This window comes from Oryx dammah, unplaced genomic scaffold, assembly GCF_014754425.2.
Source record: "Oryx dammah isolate SB20612 unplaced genomic scaffold, SCBI_Odam_1.1 HiC_scaffold_14, whole genome shotgun sequence".
In the NCBI taxonomy this organism is placed as follows: Eukaryota; Metazoa; Chordata; class Mammalia; order Artiodactyla; family Bovidae; genus Oryx; species Oryx dammah.
In genome coordinates, this window is record NW_024070198.1 from 9,406,545 (window position 1) to 9,419,116 (window position 12,572).

General features: G+C 39.0%; 1 protein-coding gene across 1 annotated transcript in view; it reads right to left on the reverse strand.

Annotated features, from left to right (window-relative positions):
- Nucleotides 1–6,031: 6,031 nt before the first annotated feature.
- The window catches only part of RNLS (renalase, FAD dependent amine oxidase), a 287,722-nt gene continuing 281,181 nt past the window's right edge, over nucleotides 6,032–12,572 (reverse strand). Inside the window, exon 7 of the mRNA XM_040254709.1 lies at nucleotides 6,032–7,887. Coding sequence (XP_040110643.1) covers nucleotides 7,735–7,887 — 153 coding nt within the window. The 3' untranslated portion in view covers nucleotides 6,032–7,734. The remainder of the gene's footprint in view (nucleotides 7,888–12,572) is intronic.

Below are 12,572 nucleotides of genomic sequence, written 5' to 3' on the forward strand. Positions count from 1 at the left end.
AAACCTCTCCCAGTAGAGTTTAAAATAAAAAATGAAGTCGTTCAGTCGTGTCCGACTCTTTGTGACCCAATGGACTGTAGCCTACCAGGCTCCTCTGTCCATGGGATTTTCCAGGCAATAGTACTGGAATGGATTGCCATTTCCTTCTCCAGCCAATCTTTCCGACTCAGGGATCAAACCCAGGTCTCCCACATTGTAGACAGACGCTTTACTGTCTGAGCCACCAGGGAAGTGCTTTATAGACTAATAGAGTAGTAATAGAGTTTACTTCGTTCTAAAGAAATCCTGATTCCAAGGCTTTGCAAGATTCATCCGACTTTAGCCATGTGCCTCAGAGGCACTGAAAAGAAAAAAGAAGTGAACCAAGTATTCTGGAATGGTAAAAATGCAGAAATTGATGCAGAAAATGAATTTCTAGTTAATAATTATTTAAATTGAAGTTCTGTTAATTCCCCTCTTCAGCTATTTCTTCTGTCTAATTTTAATAATTTTCAATATATATGACTTCAGTTTCTCATAAGAAACGTAAAACAGACTCATCAGGCTTCTTTACTCTGGTGCATTCCTTTGCTCAAATGTTTGGCTTCATAGGCAGAAACCTTTATATATTAGGCAAAAAAGTGTTTATTAGGCAGTTGCAAACGTAGAGCAGCTCTCCCATATTCCCCCGCCTCCAAATAAGGACTTCCCAAAGTTAGAGGGAGCATAAAGCAGGGACTTTCTGAACTCACCTATTGATGGATAGAGACCAAATAGGGAGAAGGTAGATACTTTTGTAATTATCTCCTCTACCGAAGATAAGGCTTCCCAGGCGATACTAGTGGTAAAGAATCTGCCTGCCAATACAGGAGATATTAGCAATGTGGGTTTGATCAGGAAGATCCCCTAAGGAGGAAATGGCACCCCACTCCAGTATCCTTGCTGGGGGAATCCCATGGCCAGAGGAGCCTGGTGGGCTACAGTGCTTGGGGTTGCAAAGAGTCATACACGACTGAGCGTTTGAGCACCGGCACACTGAAGATAAGGTTGGTACATTTTTCTTCTATGGGATGATTCTGTATCAGCAATGATTTTCTTTGCTACTTGTTGAAATAAGACTAAGAAACGTTCATCAGTTGAATGTATTTATTCACTGCATCAACATCTGTTTACTGAGTACCTCCTAAGTGCTGGGCCCTGATGGTGTTGATCTTGCCAGTTTTGGTGGCAAGTAGATACTGAACCAGTTGGTACACACGTGATTGGTTTCACAAGAGTGGGGAGACTAGACTGGCTGGGGAAAAGCAGTGTGCTCTGAAGCACATTAAGGAGCACAGCAATAGCCCATAAAGCACTTATTCACTCATTCACTCAAAGTCAATAAGAATTTCTGACAAAAATTTAGTTTAAATGAAGCCAAACTTATGCTGGCATTTGAATACAGTCCCCAATGAGTTTTACAGGTAATAAAGTGGCTTCCTAGCTAGGTTTAAAGCTACTATAGATGGTGGGATGGTTATGAGACAGAGTTATTTTCCTAAACCACACTTCACTAATAGTAAGATTCACAGTAACAGCTAACATTTATTATTTTCTATATGCAGAGCACAATGCTCAACACTTTACATATTATATTCTAAAACACTCAAATAACCCCTAACCTTAAGGCAGGAAAAATTAGTGTCCCCATTTTATAGATGAAGCTCCTGAGGCTCAAAGATATAAGAAACTGGTCTAAGATTACACATCTAGAAAGTGGTAAATTTAGGATGTCACAGAATTTACCAGGAGTTGAGCTTTTTAAAACGAAGGCCAGAGACAGGAAATGAATCTGCATACTTAGCCAAACATGTCAAGAATGTGAAATAACTCACTCCCAGTTTTCACAGCATTTCAGAGATTAAGTAAATAATCTTCAGCAGAATCCAATCCAAGCGTGCAATTCTTTGCATTCAGCACACATACTTGCTAAGGAGAAGACACCATTCACCGCAAAGAACACTTTTATTTTACATTATCCCTACTCCTGGTCATGACCTATCCTGGTTTTTTTCCAAGGACCACGTTAGAGCAAACCCTTTTCCCCAAGCATATACTTATTAGCTATGACAGGAAAGGAGAAAGTGGCCCATACCTGGTCTCAGGCAGACCCTACTGTTTTGTTTCATGAAGGTTTTGAGATTCTAGAGCTGTTAAGCTTCCGAGTTTCATTAGCATTTATTCAATGAACAAACTCTTACCATCAACTCTCCTAAGTGTCCTACATAAATGCAGAGGAAACTGCCCTTTGCAGAGGTCTCTGAGGCACAGGATCTGCTTACATTTTTTTCCTTACTCTTATTCCCTTCATCACCACCATAATTGCTATTATTTATTGAGCACTTACTATGTGTCCAGGACTTTGTTAAGGTTTTATGTATATTTAAGCCTTATAACAATCTTACGAGGCAGCTACCATTAACTCAGTTTTCAACGATGAAGGGGGCTGTGTAGCTGTTTAACTGCAAGGTCACAGAATGAGGAGCAAAAGTCTGGATTAAAACAGATTTATTTAACTCCAGGGGATATGTGCAAAATAGTACTGCTTGCTTTAAAGGATTTACAATGGGGCATGGGATCAAGGAGTAGTGGACCAAATGTGTACATCTAAGATAAGCCTATATTTACATAAATTGATAGGATACAGATTTAGAGGTTATTAATCTGAGGTCCATGGAGCTCCCCCTTCAGTGTTTAAAAATAGATTTTGGAGGGTTTGTAACCTCCTAAAATAGGAGTCAGCACATTTTTTTCTTAAAAGACCAGATAGTAATGATTTTAGACTTTGTAGGCTATATGGTCTCTATGGCAAACATCCCTCTCTACTGTTGTAATGCAAAAACAGCCACAGATGATACACAAACAAGTGGGCAAGGCTGTATTCCAATAAAATTTTATTTACAAAAATAAGCAGCTAGCCAGTAGGCTCTAAAATGGTATGCAAATTCTATTTGCACATGTGCATCCTTGTTTTCGTTGTTATTGGGAGAAAATCTCATAGCTTTCCCAAGCTTCTCAAGTAGGTTCAAAATCCAAGATGGCTAAGAACTGGTCTAAACGGTCTCCAAGGCCCTCTAAACTTAGACATTCCAGGATGATTCTACATGCCTTTCAATTAACACATTCTTTGGAAATTCTTTCTCCTTAGCAGGCACATTGGATAGATTCTGCTGTGAACTCTTAAGTAGATTGTAATTTCTGTCTGTTGAGAAGAAAACACAGGACATAGTACCATTTCAACCTTTCCTGGCTCACCTGGCCAGATGATACTGGCTGAAACACAAAGACATTCCAGAGTGGATACAGCAACTCAGTCCTGCACCAGCTAGTCTGAGATTGGCTGAAGCTCCTTCCTTTTCCCAGAGACCACCTTCTGTGTTTTACTGAGCCTTTTCCACAGAAAGCAATCACTTTTCCGACCACTCTGATACACAGTTTGAATTCCTAAAGGCAGCCAGGGCTGCCCAGTTATGGTGTGGCGCAGAGGGATTTTGCCAGAATTATTTTCCTGATGGATCCCTGCTTCTGTTTGGAGACCCTCTCTCTGGAGAGGAAACATGGTTCTTCCTCTTAGGATTCCCAGTATCTTATCTACTGTCTGCGATTACTGCCTCCCACTCTATGGGACTTGTCTTCCCCTAACTCGCATCTTAGGTGGAGATGGCTAATTATATTCCATTATGTCCACCACAGAGCCTGGTACCATATTTTAGGTTATTAGCACTGAGATCCTTGAAAGCTACAGGTATTTTAAATTCTGGCATTACTTTGGAAAAATCAAGATAATGACTATCCCATCAACTCTAATCAAAAGCAGGATTGACTGCTTTGAATTGTAGAAAAAAGAGATTAAAGTAAAAAATTACAAATGCTATGAATCATAATGTAGTTGTATTTATATTCCAGATTTCTGAGAATGGAGAATTGGACACAGGGTAAGAAGTGGGAGGGAAAAAAAATAGGAGGGGAGAAAGTGATGGTAGAAACTGATAGAGGACAGAATGAAACAAAGGGAATGGAGAGACAAAGAGGAGTGCAGAAGGAAAGGCTGGATGCAGAGGGAGCCTGTTCGCTAACCAGCTACTGCTGGGCTGAAATTCAGTGTCATTAGGATGCAACCATTTCTCACAGCAAGTGCCCCCCAAAGAAGGAAATAAACCAGCAAATGAAAATAACAGAATATAAATCATTTAGTCAGTACCTACAGAGACTATATTCCGTATTAGACTCCTGTATACATCACATCAGGATTAGTGTTAGCTCTCTGAAATGAAACATCAATAAGGGGACCACATGGTGCTGACTGCACCTCCAACCAGCACTTCAGTTCAGCTTTAATTACCATGCTCATCTGGCAGCAGCCCAGTGCCACGTAAATAGAAATGGGTCACGGGAGGCCCGGGTTCTTGCCCTGCATTTGATGATGCGACCTTGTTTGGCCAAGCTCTGTGCCTCAGTCTCCTCACTTGTGAAATGTGAATAATAATTCCCTGCTCTGTTTATTTTACAAGATATTAGGAGGACGGAAAAAAATACATATATATACAGATAAACTTGAAATATACATATATATGTTTTATATATATATAATCTTTTTTTCTAAAATATAAAGCAGCCAATGCTGCTTTTTATTCAAGGTGATGGGAGAATCAATATCTGAGTTTTCAAAAGTAATGCCAGAATTTATATATATTGTGCTTCCCAGGTGGTGCAGTGGTAAAGAATCCATCTGCCAATGCAGGAGATGCAAAAAAAAATGTGGGCTCTATCCCTGGGTCGGGAAGATTCCCTTGGAGTAGAAAATGGCAACCCAATCCAGTATTCTTGCTTGGGAAATCTCATGGACAGAGAAGCCTGGTGGGCTACAATCCATGGGGTCAAAAAGAGTTGGACACAGCTGAGCAACTGAGCACAGCACAAAGCATATATATATACACACATACATACACACATATACTTGGATGAGAATAAAACACCAGATAAATGTAAAATTGACCTTGTTCTTTTTACTTAACCAGGTACCAAGTAGGAGGAGGGGTGGGGCTGACGGCATTTTGCACAGAAGACTTGGTGACTCAATAATATGTCTTTTTTTTTTTTCCCTCAGTAATATCTGGTCTGGGATTATTACTGCTCACTCGATGTTTTTAGACATACTTCTCCCCTCAGAAATGCCAAAGGTGAAAAATACTACTCGACTGCTATAATTTGTCACCCTCGCTGCCTGAGCAAGACGTGCATAGACAGTTTAGTAATTAAGCTTTTCAACCCTGCATTGTATAGTTTTATTCCAGCAAAGGCTATATTTATCAGCTGACAAGTATTAAATCACCCCACTGCTCTAGCCGTTTCTCACTTGAATATGCTTCTTTCAAAACAGAGCAGATTTCCTTGACTGTGTTTGATTAATAAAAGTACTTGTTTGGAAGTACTGTGGTGCTGTGTGGTCCTGTGGGATCCAACATACATACATACACCCTTTTCCAAAAGGGACTGACCCGTATATCTCAGGGGACTTGGCCACCTTTGCCCTGGGTCTTTTAGGGCATCCTGGCCATCTGACTCTCATGGCCTCTGGGATGGCTTCTAGCACAAGACAGTCCCACATCTAATTTCTAAAGAGGAAGGGGCAAATGAAGATAGAGAACACAAGCTTTTGATACATTTTCTTTCCTTATTTGAGCATCAGGGAATTGGTCTGTTTCTATCAGAGATGGATCAAAATGTAAAATGAGTTTTCAAATGATTAAATCAGCAAAGTAACAATGACCTACATACTAAGCAGGGTTGTATATCTTTTCTCATATTGCTACAGTATTTTCTAAGCAGGTGCACAATTATTAGGGAAGCACATTTCGAATGAACAGATATTAAAACTCATTAGTGGGATTCTCTGGTGGTCCAGTGGTTAAGACTTCGCCTTCCAATGCAGGGGTGTGGGTTTGATCCCTGATCAGGGAGCTAAGATCCCACATGCCGCCAAAACATAAAGCAGAACATAAAGCAGAAAGAATATCATGATAAATTCAATAAAGACTTTCAAAAATGGTTCACATTAAAAAATATTTTAAATAAAAAACTCGTCCGTAATGGCTTAGCATACTTTCTCTAAGCAACACATCCCACGTTTATAAATAATTTTTTCTTCTTTGGAATATAAACACTCTTGAAACAAATATAACATTGCTTTAAAGCTTTAGGATGCTTTCAGTCAGATGGCTCCAGAATTATATTAGTTAAAAACAAAATAGTTAATATATTGACTACATTTGCTACCGTATTTTAAGGGTATAACCAAAATAAAGACAAATGTTCATCAAATATAGGCCAAAATGATGAAAGAAATCTCAATATTTTTCCTTGTCTCATAAAAGAGATCACATTAATTTCCCTTTTCCTTTCTATATTTTCAAAAATAAGTGACGTTAACCACACGTAGGCATTTCAGTTTTCCATCAGTTGATCGCAAGTAGGAGATGTATAAGAACCTTCCACAGAAAAAACCCACTCTGTAGTTACATAAACAAGTTCTGCCCATGCCTGTGTATGTGCACGCTTGACAGTGGGCATGTCAGTGTGAGATTTTAAATACTGCCAAGCTAAGGGGTCTTTTGTGGAACTTTTCTTAGTTTGAGAGACTGCAATGATCTGAGAGGCTGTGACGACTTCTTTACTTTCAAAATAACAAAATGGAACTCACCAGTTTGCTTTCCAAATTAGCAACAAGCAAAACTCGTTCAGAAGGCTGGGGATCAATTTCTCTCGAGCCAGCAAGTCATGGGTTGTCACTGATGCGTGTGGGTGATATGCTGAACCGCTAAGTTGGCAAATATTGAACTATTTTAAGTGCATCTATTTTCTGGTTCAGTAAAATTTTTTTGTATTAAATTCATTAAACTTGACACAGTTTAAATGCCACAGCACACACTGGAGAGGGCATAAAAGTAACAGCACTAGCCGCAGGAGATAGCACACGGTAAAGATCAATATAATTCCTCTCAGCTTCTATTTAATTTTTATCTTTCCCATTAAGGCTGGATTTCTTAAGGTTAAAAAGTACTGTGAGACTCGGAAAGTCAAGTTGAATCTGGTTATTTTCTGAAAATTTGAAGAGACATTTCTTTGTCAGTCAAGTTGCCCTCCAAACTGCGTTCTTAGAGATGATGGCATACGTGACCTACAATTCAGGAGCATTTAATAACTTGGAAGAGAAACGTGAAACAAAAATTACCCTTTGTTTCCACAGTTTGGAGAAATCTTGTAGTTCAGCAGTTTGCAAAAATATCAAATCAAAGATATACTTGAAGATTTATCGCAATGTCTTGATAGAGATTATTCTTTATTTGGGACTGAAATTTTCAAAAGGACAACAAAGGTCTGTGAACATAAACTGTTACTTGGATTTGACATAACTTGGAGGGAGAGCTATTTGCTTTTTCTTAAGCACTACTTTGCCTCCAACAAGGAGTGGGTAGACACGGCAATTCAGAAAAGTGGAGAAAAGTATAAAGTACAAAGGATTTTTCATTCTTGTAGGAGTTGTAAGTACTGAAATTATAAAATTGATTTTATACTCCATGTGAAAAATAATAATCAGTAAAGAACAATTTTTCCAGTAATTTCTCTCAACAAAAGAGAAAACAAAATAATCAATGACAGAAAATTGTGAAAACAAAAACCCCAAAGTACATGTGAAAAATAAGAATACAGGCAGTACTAAATATGATTCTTTAAAGCTTCCAGAACACATAAGGCAGAAGTGATGCAGCCGTCAAAGTTGGACTGAGTAAATCCATCCCCTCCACACACAAGAAAAGGCTGGAGATGAAGAGTCATTTGACCAAGAGAGTTGGCAGCAGCATTTGTAACCTGAAAATATTAAAAAAAAAAAAAAAAAGAATTGCAATTGACATTCAGTGCTCTGTTGTGCTATCATGTTAATGCCCCTCTGGGGAAGCTTCTCTACCTGAAGAAATCAAGATGTTTTATAAAGAGCAAGGAAAACTAGGTTAAGACTCCTAAACTTTCCCCCTTGCCCAAGTGTTTACCCTGACATTCTTAAATGTTTACATTTTCAGTCATTTGATAAGATAATCAGAAGTGTATTGAACTTCAAACTTAATTGGTCACGATCTGCTAAATCAGTTGGAAGTACAGTGAAGTTTTTCATTAGGGGGAAATGAAATTCATGAAATCATTCACCAAGTATTGAGAACCTGCTATATGCCAGACAAGGTAAATACAAAAGAGATTTAAAGGGTCATGTCTTTAAGGAGTTTCCAGTTCAGCACAACTGCTGGCATGTAAGTGTCTAAGAACTAAGACAGAGAGAAGGGCAAGGTGCTATAAAAACGCATGGGAGGAGGCCAGCATACTGGACAGAGAAAGTTTCAAAAGGGTGTGACTGGTCATTTCACTTGAGTTCTAATGGAAACATCAAAATTTGCCAGGGAAGGAAGCAGGTATAAGGCTTTCCAAAGGGAAGGAGTAAGATGTGTTTAAGTCCACAGCCTGTGTGTGTGTGTGTGTGAACATAACTGAGAGGTGAGATAAGAGGAATACTTTGTTTCAAACAAAGTCTACTTGGGCTTCTCAGTGGTAAAGAATCTGCCTGTAACACAGGAGACCCAGGTTCAACCTTTGTGTCAGGAAGACCCCCTCCAGAAGGAAACAGCAGCCCACTCCAGTGTTTTTTCTTGGGGAATCCCATGGACAGAGTAACCCGGTGGGCTATAGTCCTTGGGGGTCACAAAAAATCTAGTCCATGGGGTTGCAAAGAGAAGGACACGATTTAGCAACTAGGCAACAGCAACAAAGAATGGAGTACTATTTATGTGCCAAAAGGGAGAATCAGTTGAGGTCTAGGACTTATTTTGTAGAACCAAGTTTATAATATTTGAAATGATGAAAAAGGCATAGAATTATTGGAAAAATTATTCTCTAAATTAGAATGTATGTTGCTAACAAACATTCACAGTGAGGGGAATGAGTGGGCGATTAATGTATTTATCTTGGATACTGGTGGTTTGGCTACTGAAGCACCAAAAACTCCCTAAAAAACCAAATTACTCAAAGCTATTATAAAGACAGTCTCACTTGGGACCACTTTCCTGCACAACTTCAGGGGGTGCATTTTGCATAAACTACAACATGGCAGTTCTGGTCTCTCTCATACAGTGTTTTCATGAAGAGAAGCAGAATAAGACCCATGAGAATTTACCTGTTTAAAAATCACCAAAAAAATCAAGCAATATGATAAATGCTATTTGGATTATGGAGCCGATTTTGCTTCTTGATAGGTTGAGTTAGCATAATGCTTTTATAGTTTTTTAAAACCATAAAAACTTTACATAGATATTTTTATTTTTATGCCATGTTTTGTCTTTAAAAGGAGGTGGTACAATTATTTCCTTCTTGAATCACTAAAGATATGGACCTTTAAAGACCAGGATCACTCAGATACAAATGTAAAATGATCTAAGTATCCTCTCACTTTTCTTGACGTCACTTGATAGCAATATCATCTATGACAGACATAGCAGATAATCTTTTAAAAATTAAGTCACAGTCTTAATTTATTATATTAAATTATAGTTTCTTTCATGCCCTCCCAGGTTTTTTTAAGTATAATTGGCAAATAAAAATTACATATATATTTAAGATGTACAAGTTGAGGTTATGACATATGTATACATTGCAAAATAATCACAATAATCAAGCTAATTAATAAGATCTATACTCTTAGCAAATTTCAAGGATACAATAGAGTATCAAAATTGTAACCCACTCCAGTATTCTTGCCTGAAGAATTCCATGGACAGAGGAGTCTAACAGGCTACAGTCCATGGGTCACAAAAGAGTCAGACATGACTGAGCGGCTAGACAGCAAATCATTAATGACAGTCATGCAGCTGCATGTTAGATCCCTAGAACTGATCCATCATATGTAACTGAAACTTCGTACCCTCCAACCAACATCTCCTTATTTCCCCCTCCCACCGGCCTCTGGCAATCACCATTCTACTCTCTGCTTCCATGCATTTGATTATTTTAGATTCCACACGTGAGATCATGCATTATTTGTCCTCCATAGCCGATAATCTTGAAATAGGCATAAAAGGTCTTTAAGTGGCTAAAATAGACAGTACATAGTGCAGACACTGAAGCGCAGACTTGGGTGTTCCATCAGAGCTTTTAATATCCTGCTGTAGATGGAATTTCAGCAACTTGGATGATTTGATTTGTCAGTGAATCATGAAGGGAGGAAGAAAGCTGCTGGGGTCCTATACTTACTACTGATTTTAGAATGTGACAATCCACAGTCTGAAAACAAGGGATGCTATAGAAACACTAAAAAACCAGACAGGGCTGGGGAAAAGCCTGGCAGTCTCTGGTCACTTAGTGCAGGGCAAATACCTTTCTGGCTCTTAATAGTCCCTGAGGGTGCCAGTTATTCGTTTTCCTGCAATGATTACTGCTACTGATGAAGGCCCCAATATTTAGAGACCAATTCTAACAGGCATGAAGTATTAATTGTTGGCATTTTTTTGGATGCTCTCTGCATACCAAATGCCTTACACACACACACATCCTACTTAATTCACATATCAACCTATGAGGTAGTTACTACTATTCTCATTTTATAGCTGAGACAGCTAAGACTCAGAGAGAGACTATTTCCTGCCCAAGAACAGAAAGCTTGGAGGTGAAGAAGCATTCAAACAGAGCAGAATTTCCCCTCCACCCCACCCTAGAAACATTCCCATAAAGATTTAAGTAAAACAAAAATGCGTGATCATCATGTGGAAACTTCACATAAATGGGATAATTCATTCACATATATATTAATACATAAACAGGTGTCTATGTATAATTTATATGTACACACACACACACACACATATATATAATTCTCCATTCTTAGTAAAGTTTCCATACATTCCAGCCGGCATCCTGTTATAGATAAACTATGGTACTATTAAACATTACACAAGTGTTAAGCAGGAGGTAGCTTAAGGGAAAAAGTTCTGCCCAGGAGAGAGTGGGTAATTTATTGGTGCTGTGTAATTTCATTTAATGAGTGGTGAGTGCCAGATGCCAGATCACATGGCTGGAAAACTAGGCCACTGATTAGCCAGTCTGCAGTTGGGATGAAATTAATCTTGCTGCATTTAGGTGGATTCGCCCATTTTGCAATTACCCAATGAGGAAAATATGAAAACACGAAGGGTGTGCTTGCAAGCTCCTTCACCCAAGTGAAGCAGAGAGCTCTGCAGTGGAGGAACATGTAACTGTCAAAGCCACAGTCTCTCACAGTAATGCAGTCTTTGGCTACGCTTCCAGCCACAGTGAGGAACCACAGCTCAATGACTATATTTAAGAGAGATGTCAGGGCTGAAACAACCCCTTGGGAATCCAGGATGCTTGGGCTCACATGTGTGCCGGGATGGGGTGGGGGGTCACAAAGAACTCACACTGCAGAAGCTGGTGCTCTGGGGTCGCTAATGTAAGGTTTCTTTACAATTAGATGATGACTGGACTGGACATAGGAATTTGAAGCAGAAAAAGCAGCTTTATATCCAAGTGATTTAAACCCATATGTGTTTTGTGACTCCTCTCTACCTGCCGAATAGAATGCAAACTTCTCAGCCCCCATCCCCCATGAAAGGCCCTTCATAACCTAATCTTCCCTCCATCCAAGCCTCCCCTCTTGCTGCTTCTCTCTTTTGCCTCGTGTCCCATCTATATTCAAACTAAGGTTCTTCAAGCACATCCTTCTTTGTTGTGCTTCTGTGATTCTGAACAAGTCATTCTGCTTGGTACTGTTGTATTGTTCTCTCCCTTTTCTGCCACCAAATTGCTCATCCTTCAAGAACTAGCACAAATGTCACCTGCTCAGAGGTCTTCTTGCTCTGCCAGTGCCTTTTCAGCATGTTATTTGTATCTATTATGTTACTTGCTATTTTGCACTATAATTATGTCCATGCCTGTCTCCCTTCTTAGACTGCATGCTCTGCAAAGTGGGGACTGTGATGCACTCATCTTTGTATCCAAGGCTGAAAGTGGTGCCTACCCCATAATAAGGGTGCAATAAATATTCACTGAGTTGTTAAAAAAAGAATAGTGTACACGTAGTCGATCAAATGAAGGTCTTCATATGGAACCGGCTACATAAAACCCCACAGAGCTGGCAGAAGCTCAAATGGAAGAGCTATTGTATTTAGAAGGCTCTCAGTAATGATAAATATCTCTGTCAACCGCTGTCCGTGAATGTCTCCTATGTCATATGTTAAACTACACAAACTTGCTGATTCTGTAGGTCAGAAATGGTAAAATATTGTCATTTTTATATGATTTAACATAATAGTTTCTTTTTATATTGATTGTTAATTGTGAACAGTCACACAAAAAAAGTCCCTTCGGTATGAGAATGAAATTAAAGATGAAAAGAAAGAGGGAGGCAGACAAGTAGGCTAATGGTTATTTCCACAAAATTATAGTTGACAAATAGCAAAAAAATTCAGTGACACATGTGATAATGTACTTTCTCTCTT